The sequence below is a fragment of the Dysidea avara genome, chromosome 13 (genome assembly GCF_963678975.1).
Source record: "Dysidea avara chromosome 13, odDysAvar1.4, whole genome shotgun sequence".
In the NCBI taxonomy this organism is placed as follows: domain Eukaryota; kingdom Metazoa; phylum Porifera; class Demospongiae; order Dictyoceratida; family Dysideidae; genus Dysidea; species Dysidea avara.
In genome coordinates, this window is record NC_089284.1 from 1,394,372 (window position 1) to 1,416,762 (window position 22,391).

General features: G+C 37.5%; 2 protein-coding genes across 6 annotated transcripts in view; one reads left to right on the plus strand and one right to left on the minus strand.

Moving 5' to 3' along the window:
- Nucleotides 1–546: 546 nt before the first annotated feature.
- On the minus strand, nt 547–22,030 carry LOC136243237 (kinase suppressor of Ras 2-like). Of its 3 annotated transcripts, none has more exons than XM_066034754.1 (16): nt 21,715–22,011; nt 21,414–21,563; nt 21,121–21,268; nt 18,731–19,741; nt 16,179–16,260; nt 12,223–12,312; nt 11,981–12,165; nt 11,335–11,923; nt 10,891–11,083; nt 10,605–10,784; nt 10,457–10,545; nt 10,302–10,398; nt 10,115–10,242; nt 6,543–6,698; nt 5,490–5,619; nt 547–960 (listed from the first exon to the last, which is right to left on the minus strand). In XM_066034754.1, the coding sequence occupies exons 1-16, from the start codon at nt 21,880–21,882 to the stop codon at nt 793–795; spliced, it is 3,564 nt and encodes a 1,187-aa protein (XP_065890826.1). In that variant the 5' UTR covers nt 21,883–22,011; the 3' UTR covers nt 547–792. The 3 variants fall into 3 exon arrangements, with proteins under 3 accessions (XP_065890826.1, XP_065890825.1, XP_065890827.1); XM_066034753.1 differs by having other exon boundaries at nt 10,605–10,787; XM_066034755.1 differs by lacking the exons at nt 547–960; nt 5,490–5,619; nt 6,543–6,698; nt 10,457–10,545 and having other exon boundaries at nt 10,302–10,417; nt 10,605–10,787; nt 21,715–22,030.
- Nucleotides 22,015–22,391, plus strand: part of LOC136243238 (probable ATP-dependent RNA helicase DHX37) — a 102,315-nt gene continuing 101,938 nt past the window's right edge. For 2 of the 3 annotated variants that reach the window (XM_066034756.1, XM_066034757.1), the window contains exon 1: nt 22,020–22,363. In XM_066034756.1, the coding sequence (XP_065890828.1) occupies nt 22,148–22,363 (216 nt within the window). In that variant the 5' untranslated portion in view covers nt 22,020–22,147. Of the gene's footprint in view, nt 22,364–22,391 lie in introns of all 3 variants that reach the window. The other variant, XM_066034758.1, reaches the window with a different exon arrangement.

Here is a 22,391-nt window from a genome sequence, read left to right on the forward strand (position 1 = left end):
TTAAAATTTGCTGTAGAGGTAGTTAATTGTTGAATTATCTAGCTGGTTGTATTAAGCAACTAAACTGAGAAGGGGAAATATAGTACAACATTAATGAATCATCACGTTATAGACTATTAAGGACCTTTTTGCCAAAAAACATTACATCAACATGTAAGTTGCAATGGATGAGCTTCTTGTCAGTATACCTTTTTTTCATGAGATAATATAATCTTTCTAAATTAACTGGAGTAAGTCAGCTGGCCATCAAAAACTAATCCATGATACGTATGTACATGTACTTGTTTGAAGTAGTATGATTAATCACAATGGATTCTTCTGCGTGTACCATTAGAATGTTATTGACTCCCATAATATTTATTTACTAGTAGTCAACAAGCCTTATAGCATGTTAACAGTTGTGTGTATATGTGCATTATTATGGCATTTTGGTGGTGGCTCCCAAAAAAAATTCTGACAATGTGCAGATCTGGTGGTACACTATCTTGTTAGTGTGACTCCCAGAAATTCACATATATCGTGGTAAAAGTTCCCTAGTATCAGAACTCGACACCAAAAGGTAGATATTATAACAGAACACCACTGCTTGTACATACAGTACATAAATATAAGACATTGACACTCGTACAAAAAAATAACATTCACTAATAAAAGATAGGAGGAAACATAAGTGGATAAAACATAAAACTCTGATATATATTTACAATAATACATAGAAAACTATAACTATATATATATATAATTATACATACAAATTAATATATTTACATTAGAGCAATAACACTTGTGTCTCTAGCAGGGAGCTTCTAAGGATCCCCCCAAAACATGTAGTCCAATTGGGGTTGAAGTCATTCTTGTCACAGGTGCCTTCTTGTGATGTGTCTGAGTTAGCGTACCAAGCAATTTTTTGAAGGGTTTACGCTCTGCAGAATTGTGGTTCCAACAATCAGTGATTAATGTCTACAAAACACATAAAACAAAATAAATTACACAAGGTACAGTAAATTTAAAACCACAACATTTATAGCAGTGGACAAAATAAATAGTTCCTGTTTTGTTTGTTTCTGTAGCATGGAAGGAAACGTTTTTGCAATGGAAAGAAAATGCTAACATTGATATTCCATTTGGTAAGCATTTCGCTGCTTTAAAGTGACTGCCAGTACATGTATGAAACAATGAATAGCTACTAGTTTTGGGTGGCAGCAGCCCACGGCACCATTATGAGCTGCAATGTGGTAGCATACATGGCGTCTAGATAAAGCACCAAGACTACTATGTAAGCTTTACAGTAACTTTGAAATTGAAGAAATACACTAACCTGTTGACTGCGAGGTTGAATGTACCTCTGGTAGGATGCAAAGCCGACAGTGCTCACTCAACTATAACTAGCCTCCAACTGACCATAGCTAATTTTCAACCTTACGAATGATGCATAACATGTTCTGGGGTTACTGTAGCTCTTTACTAGTCATGAACCACGATAGTGGGTTCATAATATGGATCGCTCATGTTTTTAGCAAACATCCTAATAGAACGCACACCTAAAAATCACCTTGAAAAGCATCCTTCAACTCAAAACAACCTTCTAGTGGTTCTTTGCAATGAGTATAGGTCTACTAGTAAGTATCAAGTGACAAGTAAACAGTACATGTATTTCAGACAAAACTGAAATTTACCCGTTCATTCTTATTATATTATTGCTAGGCCCGGGGCACATACAACTAAGTAAAACCACAAATGGGGCATGTACAACAGTGCACGACCAGCACAGTGTGTGTGGATGAAAAAGATGCACATACAGTAAACATAAGTGATATATGCAATTACAATCATGAGGGCCTGCTACTATTACGTTGTATTGAATACCCGACCATGGAAGACCACACAATGCATTGTATCAAGTGAAAAGGCCCCTCCTGCATGACTCTCACAAGTTGAGGTGCAAGTGCATGCTCTCGTATCTATGGTATTGAATCTCATGAGTCATGCCTGCTAGCAATGAAGCTTATACATCCATTAAGCAGTCCTAAAGGCCACTCCAAATAAATTTTCTGTTTCCCGTCCACCCCCCGCATCTAGTTACTGTCAGCTCTAAATATTCCATTATTCTGTATTCTTCCATTATTTTCAGGTTATTGTTGCATACTGACAGGCTCACTTGAAACTATGTCAGCAGCGCTATCAAGTCGGCATGAACTTCATGTTTGTGCTATTTTTTGTAATTTCTCGTGTGTAAAAAGGAAGGAACAGGCTTAAGCATGCTTTTATGCAGCTTTTTATGGTTGTGCCAGGCAAATAATGGCTTGAAAAGCTGCCAATCTTATAATGAATAATGGAAATGGACTGCCCGCCAGCATGCGAATGCTTGAGTTCAGGACAGGAAACAGAGAATTTATTTTGAGTGGCCAAAATTCTAATGTTTAAAGAGGATGAATCTGGATACTGGATTAAGATATGCATGGCTGCTGAAGTTTCCACGAGCAGATGTCAATGATAATAGAAGCAGGGTATTCACTAGAAACTGTTATCTTACGTTTTTTGATATGAGCTGGGCCGGGCCATATGTCCTAAAATGATAACATGATATACTACAAGATGAAATTACATTTACAGTGGTGTGGCAATGGCACAGTAATAGGAGATACACAGTACAGGAGATACAATGCAGGTGATACACAATACTGTATGCAAGCCAATAAAGGGAGACAGCCAAGCCATCCATAAGCCAGGAGAAGGCAAAATGTACAATACAAGAAAGCATTAAAACATACCATGCTCTTTACAATGCATTTACAAACACTAGAGGTAGCCAAGCCAACTAGAGCCTAGCAAGCCAGGTGGAACTACAAAATAATACAAACAAACAATCTTTTTCCTGGTCTTGTGCAGCTGGCATGGTGAACTTCATGTTAGGCGTGTGGAGAATTGGAGCGCAGCCACTGGCAGCTGGCATGAGGACTTGAGACTTGGTGTGCCAGCTGGCAACAATTCAAAAACAAATGATCAGTAGTTCCTTCCTCTAAATCACTGTTTGAATCAGTCTGGTCGATTAACCGCATTGTAGTGGGCATCACGTGCTAGCTGTTTTGATCAGCATTAAATAGAATAGTTGTACGGTTTCTATAACCTCCACGAAAACACCCGCCCATTATACGATTACCTCTTCTGGATTCTATTCCCGGTGAGTGTGAAGCCTTAGGTCTTGTAGTTTTCTCAAACATTATTTATTTATTATTATTTAAGACGTAATTTTAACCGCATTTTGTATTATTCTTAGTACTTGGTTGTATAATTATTTATTATCAAACGATACTGTAGTACTGTTTAAGTAGGGATCCACTCGAAAATTTCGTGCCACCAAAAATTCCGCCTTTAAAAATCATCCTAGAGATATTTTACACCACGAAAATCACCCTTACAGAATAGTACTAGTCCACATAAGCATTGCTGTGAGTGCTATATGAAAAATAAAGTACGAGGCGTGCGGCTGAGATGCTAATACATGTAAATCACAAGGCGAAGCCAAGTGCTTTATTAGCATCGAGGCCAAGCGCCAAGTGCTTTATTTTTCATATAGCACGAGCAAGGAAATGTGTAGCTAGCTTCACCATATACTAGGACTCATAATTAACACGGGTTGCACGAAGCCTGAATGCACACAAACTAGTTTAACAAAGTAACTCACGCATAGTTCACCATATTTTGGCAGGTTATAGTCAAAACCCACAATCGAGCTGCATTTCAGAAGCGCTTCAGTCCTGGTGCTACTATAGAAGAGATATACTAGCTAGGTATCTGCCTGCAACTCTGCAATCGGGATCCCGTTCGTGATAGCGACCACGCCCATCACATAAAGATCTATATAGGTGGACTAATAGTGGTAGAGTATGGAGACTACATGCACCTCTTAACAATCTAGCTATTTATTTATTAACCCTTTAAGGACCAAGAATTGTGTGCATAGTCTACCCTGAAAGCCCACACGTTTTATGATTATTGCGCATTTAGTGTTTTAAAATATATATAATAAGTTTATAGCATTGACAAAGCCCCTACAAGTGCTCAATTGTATTACAAATTATACTAAAAGACTCACCTGACAATAATAAACAACATTATCTAACTTACCAAAGTGTAGAACCAATATCTTAAAAGCACTAAGGTGAGTTTCAAATACCTACACGCGATTGATTTCTTTGTGATACAATCAATAAAAACAGTCCGCCATTTTAGTTTTTTAAACCGCATCACGTGATCTTGTATATCAAATTATTCGCCTCTAAATAGTGAGCACTCTGAGCTTTATTTGAAGTTAATACGATGAACACAGCCAAAGTTATGGAGCGATTTCTACAAGGTTAGTTTTATTGTTGTGTAAATATTAAATGTTTGTACTTTGTTAGGAATTTTACACAGGCTTAGTTTTGCGTGATAAGTTGGCTTTATGTATCAAAAGAATCGCCTATGAATGGCGAATACAATGGCCCCTGTTTCGATCTAATAGCTTCATTTGTTGCGGAGTTATAGCTCTTTAATAATCTTGGACGTAATATTACGGCACTGGTCTTTCGAGCAATACCTACTTTGGACGTAATATTACGGCAGCGGTCCTTAAAGGGTTAATAAATAATATTACCTCCATATTAATAGGTCTAGCTAGCTGCACACCCCTTGGCTGACTCGAGATATACTCTAATACACCACAACAGTCACTCTAATACAACAGTCATGCAAGATATTCTAATAGAACAGTCACAAGTTGCATTGTAACTAGCTGCGCTACAACAACAACAAAACAACAAGCAAACAAACTAGTATTTTAATTAATTAAAAAATGAAGTAGGGATCTATGTAATAAAAATTAGTGAAACAAGATGAATGATGCATGCTATTACAGCATAGCTTGATGGGAAAGTCCCTACTTTGGCACATTAGCTGTGGCTTTCCCATCGAGCTATGCTGTAATAGCATGCATCATCCATCTCTTCTTTCACTACTTTATATTTCATAGATCCTGGGATAAAAAGTAGCAAGGCTTGCTGAACGGATCATTGTGCTGGTCCATGACCTATTTTTGATTTTGTTTTCGGATGGAAACAGCTCAAACTGGGCCGTTTCTTCTTACCAAAATGCCATTATGCATGAGAAACCATGCGATGCATAGGATATATCCTTATTAAACTTGGTGTAGGCCACTAAGCTTAATCTGCACTGAAGACTTTGTTGCAAGCTGGTTTTTTCACTCCGTGATTATTGTGTGTGGGCAGATTAAATACTCTAATAGAGCAGTCACATAAATACTCTAATAATACAGTCAAGTGTATAACAACAATCCTTGCACTGAATTTGACAGTTATTAAAGGCACCAGTGATGTACAAATTTTAGCTCATATTAGTAGACTCTCAGTCTGTATGCACATTGCAATTTAATCAGCTGTAGATATCATACTTGGACAGCAATTGATAAACACCACAAATTATTTGCATACCTTGAGTTGTTTGGGTCCTTCAATCTTGTCAAGATTCTGGCGGAAGCCATTTCCCACCATATAAATCAACACCTCAGCAGGATATCCAGCATAAGGCCAAGTTCTTGCCAATAACTCGAACAGTACAGTCCTATAGTAAGAAGGAATAAGACAGCAGTAAACATAAAATAATTTTTATTCGCACAGCCACATGTATTTACCAATATTAAATTTGATGTATGATAGGAAAAGCATGCTTTGTTTTGCAATATAGCACAGTGCGACACAACCATAAACACAACCCACAAAGACACTGCAATGACCACAATTACTCCCACTAACAAAGCTATCAACATAAACTTAATTGTATGGTTTCTCATCCTGCCCTGCCCTCACCAGAATTATTTGCCAATCATGTGATTGTACACATGATCCGAAACCACAGACTACATGTGTGTTTTGTTAGAAATTAAATGGCATTTGTGGTGGTGCAAATAAACTGTCAAGGGAAGGTGATCAGGTATCAAGGAAAGACTACACAGATTGAACCTATACAACATTACAATAGTTGTGTGAGCAGTACTTGACAGGTAAAACTAAAGCAATGTCACAAGAGCCTGTCAGTGCAATGCAGATACATAATAGCAAGGTAGCTATATGATTGCTCATGTGGTACATAGGCCATCATGCTGTTGGATCCTGTGCTACATCAACTTATTTGTTATTGCCACTCTTTCCATCAATACTCTATAAAGTAGTAAGCCCCAAAATGGACCAAAAACTAAATGCAGAGTAGGAACGCAAACTCTCCCCTTAAACAGCACAATGCAAATACAACCAGAACCTTTTGGGCTGCTACTGTACATATGAGCCAAATTTCAAGAGTTTGTGTAATTCCATCCATGAGTTATTAAATGTTTTTAGACTCAGTACATACTATAATTGTTTGGCATGTATTTACTATACTTCAGTGCCACCACTGTATATATTTTATTCCTTATTTGTGTGTTGCGTATGTGCATGTGTGTGCACGCGCACAAAACATTTATTAGTGCACAACACTATATTACTTACCCAAAAGCATAGATGTCCGAGGCTGCAGAGTATTGAATATTGGTCGTGCCTATGAATGGGCAAGGTGGAGCCAAGACCTTGAGAATTTCAGGAGGCAAGTAGTTTAACCTGCCTCGCTGAATCTTCAACTCTCTCCTTCCACATTCAGTTTCGTAACTACAGAAAATTAAACACGACACATGTGTCAACATGACATAACTCTCGGGCTCTGCAATGTATGATTACCATATTTTTCTTTTGCAACAGTCCTAATAGAACACACACACCTACAACTACATGGGAAAGCATCCTTCAATCCTTTTGCAATGAACATGCATGGGTCCATTTGTGCATTTTAGACAAAAAATTGGTCATTTTGTTCATATCACTAGCTATATAAAAATTTAAAAGGAAGTAGGGATAATTTTTGAGTTTGTTTCCCTACTTTTTGTAGCATGCATAATTATTTTATATCAATCCCTACTTCCTTTAAATTTTTAATTTTTTTATAGCTAGTTGGTTTACTTTTTATGTCTAGCTAGCTAGCTACATGAATATTATACTCTTTTTTGTTTTCCACATAGCATTAAATATCACTTGAAGCAGCTATCTTTTACCTTCATATGTAATAAGCGCCTCTAAAAGTAATTATCGTTTTGTCTTTTTAAAGCTATTACAGCAACTGTTAAAGGCTTCAGCTGCATTTCTATTGGCCTAAATGTTAATGATTTCACAGCAAAACATCGCTGGAGAGTATTATCATATAGCCTAAATATTTTGAGGTTGAGCAATGTTGCTAAAACTAGCAAACACTCCCAAATATATTAGATGGAGGTCTAAATATTTCAAGGATAAAATTTCTTACTGATAACCCCCAAAAGCAACAATCCCCCCCCCTACCTCCCTCGAAATACTTAGGCTATACGGTATTAGCTAGCTACCTCGCAAAAAACTAAACTGGTAAGACTACAAAATGACTACCCAGCATTAATAAATGCTAGAGACAACTGCTTGGCTACTACACTCGTCACCCTCGACTTACGCACACGTACAATCACATGTTTGGGTTGTGGCCTGCACCGCAACTATTAATTATCTCCTTCAAGAAGAACAAAGAAGCAAATGATGAAAGCAAACAGCATGGTGCAGTGGACTGAACATAATCGGACCAACAGATTCGTGAATCTGTCATCATTACCTTGGCTGCTTGAAATTTCTGGAGCCATACACCTAGCGCAACCGGGTCTTACAGCAGGCAGTCAGGCAAATAAACTGTGTTTGCAGTAGAGCAGCTAAGTACAGGTATTAGTTAGAATGGGTAAAAAAGGTTTCTACACACGAGGACAAATGTAGGCGAGGTTACTCACTAACTTAATTAACAAGGCTGCAGGCCAAGGTAATTAATTGTGGGTAGCCAAGCTCACACTGTCTGAGGGGCTCTAAATAGCACAGAAACTGATGTCGACCCATTCTAAGTGATTTAGAAATTTCCTAGGTTAAGAAATAGTGAGAGAAAGTGGCAAACTGTGCATGCTAGCATTGGGATTTGTCCTTACTTAAGTCGGGTTGAACGTGTCAGTGCCACTGCACCGGTGTGAGATTACGTGACTATAGTGCCAGTATTAAGTAGTTACTATGTTGGGCTAGACAGACACTTTCTTCTCCAGAAAGTATGTATTGAGAAGCAAATTGTGAGTGCTACCATCGAGATCTATCTTTAGAGTTTGTTGTGTCAGTGTCACACCGTGCCAGACATTGGTAGCTGAACCTGTCTTGTCCAGAAAGTAAGCTAACAGTAAGGACATTTTGTTTTTGGCTTTGCCGATTTTTGTTTCATAAATGTAGTCATAGATTCTAGTGGCACGCTTCGTGTCTCTAGAATCTAAGCATGCTTCTTGAATCTATGATGCAATGTAAACAGCTACTGGCAAGACCACAGGTTACTACTGTAACTATTTAGTAATCCCGCTAGATACTTGTTTCTTTTATCTCATGTAACTTAGTTACAGTTACTTTTTCAAAGGTAACTACCCTACTCGAAATACAGTATGGTACATACAGTATACAATGCATGTTACATGCAATTTTATGTTGACTTGCATGACCTCCTAAACATACATGTTGTCAGTCTATTGTACTAGTCACATTTCATGTAACATGCAGAGAATTGGGATGCTTTTCCAGAATGTACTACATGCATGTGCCATGAATTTCAACATGCATGTTCCCTGTAACATGAGTGTAAACATGCAGGCAATGGTCAAAAGCTGGCATGCATGGTACATTCATGTTACACGCACAAAGATTTTGCTCTGGTTACTTCTGTTTCTATTGGTTACTGCCATTGTTCCATCACTGGTACACACTGCTATGAAGTACCTAAAGCATGCTGGGCAGTTGCACACACATAATACCATTGACTCACCAAGCAATCTTACTCATTATATAAAGTTTGCAATTGGTAAATTATTATAATCTAACGAACAACCGCAGTTTTCATTGTGTGATTCTACATGTAACATGCATATTCCCTGTAACATGACTGTACCATACATGCCATGTGCATGTCACCCTATGTGTAACATGCATGGCAACACACATGATTTGTACATGCATACCACATTCATGTCACCCGTACTGTAACATGCATGTCACTGGATCATGCATGTGACACTCATGTACTCCTAAACATTCATATAGGTACCTGTTAACCCTTTATTACCGAAGTTTTTTTTACAAAACCGCAAGTGTGAAAACTTTTATGGCCGTTTGATAGCCATCTCTCTCTTCTACCAACACATCTAGAATACTTACAAATCACACACACAACTCATGCGCTATGAAGTGAAGAAAGCGTATCTTCTCCGTATCGCCATGGCATTGAAAGATGGGCGCCGCCATCTTACTAATCAACGCGATGACATCACACTATTTATTTTTAGAATCCTTATCACGTGGGGAATGGAGTAATTCTACCTTTTAGTAGCAGGGAGAAGGCGAACATTGAGTTTTAAACAGGTATGATTGTTTTGTATACGCTATTTTATATTGCCAAGCGCCATATCTTGCCCATGCTTCTTCCTATCGCCGAATGGTAAATGTCACTAGATGCGCCCGGTCCTTCTGAGCAGTTTGGTAGCAATTTCAGCTTCGTAGCCCCTAGGAAAAAGGAACTATGGTTCTGTTTATAAAGGGCACTTGTTATGGCAATATATTAGCCATTTGATAATAAAGGGTTAACATGCATGTTACGTGGACAACATTTGGAGTAGGGTAAGTACTTTAGTTAATAGTTACTTTCATAATAATATGAATTATGCTTGTTTGCTATCTTTTGTAAGCATGGTTACAATGTAACTATTGTAACTTAGTTACTATTCAGATAGATACTCCTAGTTATATTACTGCAGGTACTTGTAAACAACTAGTTAAGTAATTTAGCTACAAAAGTAACTAGTTATCCCCAACTCTGTGTATGACTCATACAGTACAGTTATGTAGCTAATCGATACAATATGGAAAATACAGCATGCAGCGGCACCTCCCACGCAAAGTATAATAAGTGAAATTAGTTGTATTTTCTTTCTCCTTACCTTGATAAGATTTCACTCAGGCTTGCTAACCCAACGTCACACACAATAGCCACTTCTTTGCATAGAAATATATTTCTTGTGGAAAGGTTCTGGTGTACAATTCCTTTGTTGTGTAAGTAACTCATTCCCTATACAGTAATTGAGATACAGTGTATGATCTAACAGTAACATGAGGGAACATTCTTACCTGCGATACCTGTCTTGCAATATTCACACATTTTGTAGAAAGGAATTTTTCACCAAAAATGTGTAAGTGTTGATACAGTGTGTTTCCATTGCAATAACTGCACAAAAGCACATGTACTGTAATAAAAATATAAACTGAAATTAAGGAACACATACCTTGTAACAATGGCAAGGTTTGGTGGGGTATGGCATGCTCCCATGAAAAGGGCCACATTCTCATGTCTGATCTGCCTCAACAGACCAGTCTATAAACAAGTAAAGGACATTTCATGTTTTGTGTGTGTCATGTATAAAGTATGCATACCTCCAACTGAAATTTGTTTAGTTGCATTTTGGTAGCATTTGGTAGGTAAAATTTCTTAATGGTCACTTTCCCATGCCACTTTCCCTTGTAGACTTCTGACACATCACTCTTTCCTATCAACCTTTCTATTTCCAGCTGCTCAAATGGTATTTCCCATTCATTGAAAATACTACCTCTCTGCTGCTGGGATTAAAAAATTATGTATAATTAGCAAGTCAATTACAGCAACTACACTGTATAGGTGCATCTAAAAGCTAGGTTATGTACACGTACTGTACAGACTTACTCGCTTAAATCGTTGGCTCCCATGAACTGTTTCTGGTATCCCATCAAAAGAATCATCAAGTCCATTATCACAACAATCCTCACTACCATTTGTGAGTGTACTAGCACAGGTACTGGTTGTGACTGTACTAGAGTTAGTGCCAATCCTGTCATCCATTGTCGATCCAGTTGATTGCGTTGGTGTAATACTAGTCCTGAAAAATAATAATACTGATAATTACATGTAGCCTCAACACTTTATGCAACTTGATATGAAGGGGTTCTATTAAGGTTTAAAATAACAGACTTACAAGATAGATACCGAAGTACAGTATTTATTGTGCATGCTTTTAGACTTAATGATTCATCATCACTACTTTAAGGCACTGATAATCTTGATCACTATATGGCACTACTACACAGTCTTGCACAATTGTACTATACTAAGGGCCAATGTTTCAAGTACCTGTCTTCTGATTCAAGCCTTGACTCTAGTAGTCTTTTCAAGCTGTTTCTAGGTGATAGTGCAGCAACAAAATCAGGTAACTCATCTTGGGACACAATCATGGGGGGAGGTCTGCAACCACGTGGTCTTTGTCCCTTATCTTCAATGCTATCACAACTGACAGAGCTGAGATCTTCATCTCCTAAATTGGAAATATCATCTTCAGTATCCTCCTGTGATCTAGAACTGTGTCCGTCATAGAATTCAAAACTATTTCTATTTGAATGGTTGGCATTATGTCTATAAGTGCTGTCAACAGTATGTCGGCTTTGAGAACTGTCACTCTGTTTTCGACTGCTGTTTCCACTATCAAAAGATTCAGAAAACAATGGTGCATTGTGGTATTGTGGTGAGAGTGGTGAACGAGGGGTCATACTCGGTGATGACAGAGGTGATGAAAGACTTGGTGATGTACTGCCAGAAGGGTGGCACCAGGAAGAGTTTGGTACATTTAGTGTGGCTACATTTTGATTAGGATCTATTTCAGAGGCTGTTGGAATTCTTGAAAATTCAAACCTCTTCTTGTTGTCTGACATTGGACTAAAGCGACCTACACAGATACAACACATTTAGTAAGTCAACTTGTCTGACAAACTACATGTAGTACCTTGAGATGGCTCTCTGTTAAGGTCTTGAATTGGGAATACATCAGGAAGAGGCACAGATGGAGATGAGGGCTCTTGGGTATTATTTTTGTTACATAACACTCGCTGTCTGAAGAACTCTTCTAGTTCAGGAGGCAGCCCACATGAAAATGGAGCCTTGCGAGCACAGGCTTTGTGACACTTGTACCTAAAAGGCAATACCCCCAGTAAAAAATCCTACAATGTCAGTACAGTAACAACTCACTTGCATTTTTGACATTTGACACCAAATACCATGCTCCGTTTACAGTAGTCACAACTTCGTGTGGTACACAACACAGTCTTATTAGAGAACCTGAACATACAGGGGAGTGTACTGTATACATCGTGCATGTACGCAATATATCAATAGCTACTGTATGCCATGACCACAAGGGCTTTGCCTGATACATATGCCCAAGCCCAAGGGCTACAAGCCTGAGGGCGTCATGGTCAAATCAATATAAACCATTCCAGCATGCTCAAACAAGGTGAAAAGATAAACCTACATTCAACATAGTGTTGAGCAGTGTACAGACTGTTTAGTTGTCTGTTTTTGATTTCATAACACCACAAAACCATGGATTAAAGGAAAATAGTCTTTAAAACTTCCCAACAGTATGTGTATGAAAAAATGTGGAAGTGGACTGGTGTACTGTAATCTATCTATGTTTAGAAACACTACTTTTGTATCTGGATCTAGTAAAAGAGACATAAAATAGAATCTAACTACGGCATACCAGTAATACAGTGTATAGATATACTGCAACATCAAGGTACTCTCTATGAAATATCAAAACCGTTCAGCACTAATTCAACACATTAGTTTTATACAAATGCATCTAAACAACAATCATGGGCTTGAAGTGTAGGCTACGATACTTGTGAAACATTATTCATACGCCGTACAGCCTGTGTACAAAAGTATCAATTGTGAGTTTCGTTGATTTTAATGGTATCATTTCTAGCCATACAATCCTGTTAAGGATAGCTAAGGCGCTAAGGTAACAGCAACAGGTTTTCAAGCCAGGTTTAATTTCAACATAATATATTATGGCAGTGGTCCTTAAAGGATTAATTAAGATTATACGTGACCTTGAGAACATCTAGTCAAATGGTTGAAATGTGTCACGTAGAAAAAAATCCTCACAATGCAAAAATGGAAAGATACTCAACCTCAAGTCACTGGAAATTTAACCGTGGTGCATATACTGCAATATATCAATAGGTACCTGTCTGGCTGAAGTGAAGTCTAGCAGTGAAAAATCAAGCCCGGAGCATTATGGAGTTGTGCTTGTATGGAGACACCAGGTAGGTAGTTAGTTAGTCAGTCAGTAGAAATGCTGTTAAATAATTTGTATAACCATTCTGTAGCACCTTATCAAAGTGTTTTTGATTGCTATGAAAACATTTTGGACTTGATTCAATACTGTTCTAGTCAATTTTTGTTGTAGTTGAGAAAGTGCAATTAGGGATCATAGTAGTGAAACAAAGTGGTATTCTACACTTGCAGATATACAAGTGGATATTTAATTCCTTATAGGGTCTGTGCACTAGTAAAAGTTCACTAGTATATCTACAGGTGTATGAGACCTCCCTTGTTTCAATGCTTTTTATGTCTATGATCTCTAATAGAACTTAAAATTCCTAATTTTTCCTTCTACTTGTATGTAATGTGCTACAAGGTGCATTGCACTTATCTGTATACCTAACTCGAGTTCAGAGGAAATTTACTGCTGATACAGTAAATCTCAAGGCAAAGGCAAGGGGTTTATTAGCAGCAAATTTCCAATAACTAAGGATGACTGTAAGTGCAATACACCAAAGTAGCCATATGATATATACAGTAGCATGCTTTGTAATTAACATGCACTACACATAACAGTAACATAATATACTAACTTAACAAATATGAACTCTGGCATAATTTGCCAGTTAGGCATAGTAGAGTTGTTCGTAGACTTCCCCCAGCAATTGAGTTTGATAGCAAAGGACGATCAATTGTGGAACTCATTGAACATATTTGCATATGTAGCTAGGACTTGAATTTGAGATTAAATGTCCATATGTGCAGGTAGGGACAACCTATCTTGTTTCACTACTTTTTAGCTATTTCCATTTCACTACTTTGATTTTGACTCGTGTTTATCAACAGTAAACTTCGGAGTAGGGGTGTATATAAGTACAATACACCTCGTAACCATGGTCTATACATTGCATATACACTGTCCTACACATATACGAGAAGAGAAGTGGGACATGTGGAAAAACCAGTTGTCCAACAATTGTTGTACCAACAACTCTTACATATGTCAGTCTTCCAAATATGGCAGGTATTTATACAAAAGCCAAGGCATTGCCAGACAGGGAGGCATATATTGATGGTTTCACTTATCAGCACATACATGTATCAAATGAATAACATTAATATAGTGATTAAGATAAGATACAATGATAATATTGCAATACAAAGAACATCCTGCTAGGATAAACGTGCCACTAACTGAGTCACCTTCATGCCAATTATTACATCCATTTCAAGTTGAAAATTAGAACTTTATTCAACAGCAGGCTTACTACTATACTGCTACTGCTACTACTACTACAAGTAAATAACTTATTATTTACTCTAGCTAATACTATATACAGCACTGTATTATAGTGTATTAGTCCAACCCATAGATAATAGACACCCCTACCTGGATTGGAAGCACATGTATAGTGCCCATACAAAACTACCGTTCTATCCGCGTTTCGCGCCTGAAGTTTTCAAACACTCTTTTTCATTCGAAGATTCTGTTTTACTGTCTGGATACAGCTCGGTTCCTTTAACTAGTAAGTTTAGTAGATTGTTTCTTGGGTGGCGATTGGCCTACTACTGGTATAGGTGCTTTCCGTATAAAAAGTATTTGAACATGTTTGTGAAAATGGCGGGGTGAACAAATTTAGTGTAAGGCTGATGCTTATTACTAACTAATGCTACGTGTACTGGTATGTGTTTCATGGTATATTCGCTCCAGTTTAGTCAAGTATCACCTTTCGCGGTTGTCAAACTTCTAGCTAATACACATCAGTACACCCACTATGAATAGGCCAAACCTTATATTCCATAGCGGTAGGTTTACTACTCACCAGTAAGCAAAACATGTTCTTATAAAATATACTCCACAGTATAAGGGGCACGAAGCGCGGATAGATTAGGTGGCTCTTAGAAGTTTCCAATCCAGTATGGGGTGTCTATTATCTATGGTCCAACAAAAGCTGCAGCTACTGTACTTTCTTTTTGGTCTCTGCTGCCGCTAATAACCTTTGCCTCACACACTTACAGAAGTGCTGGAAAAGGTACTATCAATCCATAATCAATTACCATTTGGTGGGAGGCCCAATTAATTAAGGAAAGAAGTAATTATTATATGGTGGAATCGTGGAGCTTTGCACTATCTCATGAAAAAAATATTGCCCAGAATACCAGCTCCACAACAACTTCATGGCATCTTTGCAGTCCTAAAAGAGCCTTCAGATGCTTCCAATTGGTTGCTTAGAAATTTTAAAATACAAGTAGTGAACAAGCTTAATCCTTTTAAGGTATATTGGTGAACATTTAATCCTTAATTCAGTCATGGGTATTGACAGAAGTAGGGTTAAATGTCCACTAGTACTGTACAGTGTACAGTACAAAATCAGAATCAAGTTGGTATCCTTTGCCATTGTTAAGTTACACTTGGCTATAGGTCAATCAGTCGGTCAGTCAGTCAGCAGCAGAAAATTCTAATGGATAATTTTTTAAAACTTTTGTAGCTACTTATTGATATGCAAATACCTACTTTAGTAACCATGTTGGGGGTACTACTAATTATATGGGCTAAAGCAAGAATTAAATTTGTATTATACTGTTTGATAATCATCTCTTTTATTATTATGATGTTAAATAGCTTGTGACATTCCTACAGTACATGTAACTCTTCCAAACACTTGTCATATACACTGTAGAACATTTAGATTATAACTTTGTAACAATAAGGCTTTAATAAATTGTAGGCTTCTGTGTTGACTATACTGTACACCTGTGTATAGCTGTACACATTGTGTTCAACAAACAAAAAATTCTCTAGTTAGCTGTTATTTTTCTGGCTGTATGCATGTGCGTGGCCATGTACATATTACTAAGTACAGTATGATTACCTGTGTGGTATAGCATGACCAATATGACCAGTTGGAGCATAGTTTCCAGGTGTTCTTGGAGACGTGGGCATAGAATGTTGGCCTACAAAATACAATCATGTTAACTGAATACCACAAAACAGTGGTACAAAACTACTTATTACATCCCACTGAAAATTTGACTGAATTGCCCAATTAATACAAAGGATAGATAATTTTCCTTTAATGTGACTGTCTCAGCAAAAACTCAACATGTTAACTAAGTTTCACACATAGACTATAAATTGCACTAAAATACAAATGCATGCAACAAAACATACACTGCAAGACAATGTAGTATGCAGTGAATAAAGGCTTGAACCAATAAAACCTACATGTACACATTTGCCTATTCATGAAAAGAAAACAAAAAGAAGGCTTTGTATATAGGAAAACCACTAAACCAGGTCATGGTAAACACATCCACACAAATTAAATTTCTTTGCTGTTCCAACCACTACTGTATCTAATGTTATCATTCCAGGACTATTAAACATACAGCTGGCTGAAATTATTGTTGTAGTCTCCTTTTATAAAGATCAAGATAGGGTTCATAGTACTGTAGTAAGGGATGCTCTATACAAATATTATGAACATAGAAGCAATGAAGAGAAATTGGTATGTGTGTAAAGATGACAGGTTTCACTCAGCACACTGTACATCTGACATACAGATGTACAGTGTGCTGAGTGAAACCTGCACACTGGTCATCATACATACCTCACAGATACATTACAGTATTTAGATAAATTAGTTGCAACCAGGAAAATAGATTTGATTATTGAAGAGAGTACATAAATGCTACAAAGAGAAATATCAGCTCCAAGTAAGTCCACAAAGGATAAACAAGAAAGCCCTACATACAGTGTACACATGTATATAATAATCCCTTTAATGCAACACAAATTCTGCAAAAGTATGTACCAACTGAGATTTGTTTACTGCAGGTGTACATGTGTATTGTATGCAGAATTGCAGATGTCAACAACTACTTACTCAATAATTAAATAGCTCCAGGAAATGAGAATTTAGGGTAAAAGGAAGTTATGACGATATGCTGTGTGAAGCAACACCTTGTACAATCATGTTAGTAAGTACCTACAGGCAGACCTGATACAGGCTCCTTATCAATGTTGAATAGCACACATAAACTTTGTATATGTGTAGAGATTCAATTGTGAAAATTATTAGCTGTACCTTAAGCAGAGAAAGCTGTGAACATAGAACCACTGGAATTCATACATTATCTTGCCTATATCATAGATTATAGATACCCACACACGCACGCACGCACACACACAAACAGGCTTGGAAACTTGTGGCTGATCCTCACCTGTGTTAAAGTTGTTGTAACTTTCCAATGGATGGTATAAGAGTAATAATTCTTCGACTTGGGTGAATGGTGGATCATAAAAACTGTATTACACGAATTACAGCCTTGTAGTAGTCTGTTGCTGAATAATCGGTACCACAAAATCCTTTGATGTTTGATACTGGATGCTGCCTTAGGCCATAACTCGTAGCCCACTACGCGAAGAAGCATTTCGCATTGATTCGGGTATGTAATAATACGTCTAACAACATATAAATCCACAGGGTTTGTTTGTCTTTTTTTTTTGCTAGACACTACAAGTAAACAGTACCACAAGTGTGTACTAGGGCTGGGACGAAGCTTCGATTAAAGTATCCTTTGAAGCTTCGTACTGCACTCATGGTCTATGAAAGAATTACAAATAAACATCGTTGTCTTTATTGTAGCTGCTTATTGATCTTTCGCGATCGATGCTTTTCTCTTCGCTGGTGCCATGCCCACTTTTAAACCATTGCAGTTTAGCTCACTACCATAGTTATAGCCTTAAAACACCTTATAAAGTGATAGATATTGCAGGAAAATGTCCGTTTAGCCATTAGTTGGTGATAACTTATGCACGATTGCAGTATAGCGGACACACCCATTTGCAATCGATCGATCGCAACATTCAGTACTGCTGCTATGCACTTTCCAAATGCTTACAGGGTACAAACTTATTAAATAGGATTAGAAAGATAAAACTTAAGAAGGATGCTAGTAAATACAAGAAAACTTGTAACTTGAAAGCTAACACCAAAGCTTTAAATGTTCGAACATTTTATTAGTGAACGTTTGAAGGTAAATTTCAATATTCGTCCCAGCCCTAGTGTGTACTGTAGGTTAGGATTGTATGCGAGCCTAAATTCCGCTTCATAGAAAATTCTTTCAAAGAGTTGACATTGCTTGATAAAGCGCTTGTATTAACTGACAGGTTTATTTAATACAATAAGGGAACTTTTCCGCAACAAGACTTGCCTTGAGGATGATTTGAAACAATTTTAGTGATATCACGTGACATAATGTTTCCAACCCCGTGTCTATGTCTATAATCTATGCTGATATACAAGTATTCTGGGAAAATACAGGTCTTTATTAAAACAAAAAAACAAACAAAAAATACTTATACAGCTGTACCTGCACAAAGCCACCATGACTTTTACACATTCCAACTGTTTACACTTACCACTAGATTCTTTAGAATCTCCACCAGTAGAATAAATTGTTAGTCTGGGAACTGATGAAGCTTTCCCAATATCATAGTCATCATTTTCATGATTCACTACTAAGTTTGGTAGATTTACCATTGAACTTGATGTGGGACCAGACATGGTTCCTCTTTCTTCAATGCGTGGTGACAATGATGTGGAAAAGTGCCTAATAGCAAAATCTGACTCATAATCATCACTTTTCCTGACTGCTAAAATGTCATCATGAGAATGAGAAGTAGTAATTGATCCGTGAACTGCCAGCATTCCATCACGAGATGATGGCCTGGAATGTGAAACAGGTTGTGCTCTTAGATAATCATACGATCCACTATTTGACAACACATGCTCCTTCTCAGCTGAATCCACCCTGTTGATTGTTGTCGGAGAGGGGGTTGCATCTACAACTCTTCTCATTTGAGGATGGGGCATTAGAACATAGCTAGGCGTGGCCACAGCTGAACTCCAGCTATCATTAGGTGGAGGACTAGCAGAACTACTGCGAGGGTTTGGAGTCTCAATTAAGTCTTCTTCAAATTCTAAAGGATTTCCAACAGAATGAGACCTTGTGTGCTTGGCTCCTGAATGATCCTGGATACATTTTACAGGCACTGAATCACACCTTGGCATAAATCTTTGAAACATCATCCCTTCTGTATCATGCTTTTGTGGTGCATAATTGTAGGGGGTGTCAACTACTGGGCTTTGTGTAATATTTAAAGAATGGTGCAGCAGTGAGGATGATGATGAGGAAAGGTGGGTTCGTCCAGAAATGTTCAAAGGTGTGTGAGGTGGTGACTGCCTATCAAAGCTACCATTAAAAGATGATTGTGAAGGCAAGGCTGGCCGAACAGACTGCAATCTTGATGGTGTAGCGCATTGATTCATGCCTACTCTATCATTGTCTGATGAGACAGAATTCAATCTTCCAGTGGTTTCAAAATCTGCTGCTGAAGCAGTAGAAAGCTTTTTGTTCTGTTCATATTGATCTACATGTATTCAACAAAGAAGATGCCATGACAACACACAATGGCAGGACAACAAATGTGGTAAAAGCCTCCACTAAGTAGGTTTTAAAAAGTGATAGAAAACTGGGTGTATCTGTTGCCTATTTATTACCAGATTACTGTACTTGTATAATTTTGTTCTAATGTCCTTTTCATTAGAGTGTACCAAAAGTGCACAAACTATCTAACAGGCTGGTAATGGAGGGCTGACTACACATCAGTGAAAAATACCACTATACTATATATATATATATGCAATGATTAATTGCTACTTCATGATGGTGCTAAGACTATGAGTGCTTAAGGTGGTGTGTTCGGTGTGTTCCTGATATTACTTCCATGTTACATTTAATCTGAACTTAATTTGCATCATAATGTGTGCCACGTATATATATATATATATATATATATATATATATATATGTTACAAAAGAAAGCTAAAGAGAGTGAACATCTATAGCATGTACGCATAGCATGCATAGTACTTGTACTAGTGCTACCAGTAGGCAAATCACTTTCAATGATCTACACTGTACACTGAGCAACTGATGTATCAGCTTAGAAGTAAGAAATAAAATAGAATGTTGTGTCCTGTCACCTCAATCAGGCACACTTGATCAAAAACACTAGCTGTTAAACTTGATGACCAAACCATTGAATAAGAATGTGAAACTTTAGCTAACACAATTTTATAATGTGCTTTTTTTAAGGTTACCAGTAGTTTGCAAGGAATGCAATACTGACCAATACCCACACTTTGTGGAGAAATGGGCCAGGCAGACTGGCATTTGGATAGCTTCACTCCTCCCAGCTATAAAAGTGTAAACATGATGATGCCATTAACATCAAAACAAAACTATTGGAGAAGCCAGACTGAGTACAAATGCAAAAAGCTTTTCAAAAAGGTAACCATGGACAACCAATAATATTAACAAGGTGAGTTGGTGCATAACAGAGGAATGTGATAATTAAAGCTCAAAACAAGCACACACTGAATTATTTACTGTAATGCAAAAGAAAAAAAGTAGACAAAATTGACTGATTAGTGAAATTCATCAAACATTATTTTTTCATCAACATTTACTTCATCCTTAATGTCAAAAACATTTTACTAACAGTAAGGCACACAATTTGTCATAGCAATAACACAACTTCAGGCAACCTGTGATGTTGTTTCCAAGAGACACTGGTCAGAATAATATCATTACCATGTTTTTTGTTAGGTCAATGTGCACTGTGACATCACGAATTAAGTTTATAGAAACCCCCTCATTTAAAAAAAAAAACAGTTCATCTCTTTAGTAACAGCAACAGATCATACTGGTACACAACACCATTTTAGGAAATGTTAACACACTCACCATAGTGTTGATGCAAACGCTTCCAGGACTTGTGCAATTTCTCTTGCTCAGTTTCTCCAATATCATTAGCAGTTGTCAAGCTGTATAATTCATCCATTTGCAAACCAAATAGTCGGTCAACTGTCATACTTATATCACTTTTTAAAACCTGCAACAGTCATATCACATGGCTTTACTGTTAAACAATGTAGTTCACACATGCACCACCAGAGGTGATAATACTACTTTATAATCACTTCAAGATCACAACTTGGTGTGTGTATGTGTGCATTACGTTAAAAATACATACACACCTCTATTGTTCTTGGCTGCAATCCAATGGTGTTTAAAAATGGGTCCAATTGGATGTACCTGTCTGCATCACTATCGTTAGCGTTTTCCTTCGCTCGTAACAGCTCGTGTTTGTTAACAAGTTGTCTTGCATACTGTTTCATTATTCTATCCTATATATGCCAACGAGGAGAAACATATTGATGAAACTTTTATTTGTGCTTAAACAATTGACAATATGCTTGAACTACAAATGCACGGGGATTTCAACTTGTGGTTTTTATACACACCAAACCATGAATGCGACGAAAACATCGCACTTACTTCTATCAAGTTAATCTCCCTGCTCTTAATTCTGTCCAATTCTCCTTGCTCTGATCTTGCCTCCACCAGATTAGAAAATTCGCTCTCAATCCTGTTTTGAAGCAGACGCAAATTCTGCTCGCACGGATCCTTGACCGCATCTTCTGTTGGCATGGCCAGTTTCACCATACTAGGCACGAAAATACTCGTTTAACGCCACAAATAAAACTATAAGTAACACGAAATCCTTTTCCTAGATGTACAGTATCTAAATAATCCTCACAATCTAATATTTTGGCAAAAGACAATAAAATTTAATTAATATACGTCACCGAAACTAGTCACGTCTATCTGCGTCTATTGCGTCACAATAATCAATCATCGGAGATGAGCACCCGGCAACTTGAGATTTTTTTTTGTAGTGGTTGTTGTGGGTGCGTTGCGTAGTACAACAATGAGTAGGCGAAAAGGATTCAACTGGAAAGCGAGGGCTGGCTCGGCGACTAGGAGTAATGGTCCTTACGAAGACACGAATGTGTTAGAATTACCTCCGAAAAAGCAGAAGCTATCTGAAAAGAAGCCCGAAAAGATTTTGAACAGAAACAAACTCAGTAGTCGTCAAAAAAAGCACTTACAGAAAACAGTAGAAAGAAAAATAAAGAAAGCAAAGGTGACCGAACATATAAGAATACCACGTG

Coding starts and splice junctions, on each gene's coding strand:
- LOC136243237 (XM_066034753.1), bottom strand. CDS start 21,882: ATGGTGAAACTGGCCATGCCAACAGAAGATGCGGTCAAGGATCCGTGC. Junction 12,313..16,178: donor GGTCATGCTATACCACACAG/GTAATCATACTG, acceptor CTGTATGTTCAG/GTTCTCTAATAAGACTGTGT. Junction 11,924..11,980: donor TAACAGAGAGCCATCTCAAG/GTACTACATGTA, acceptor GTATCTGTGTAG/GTCGCTTTAGTCCAATGTCA.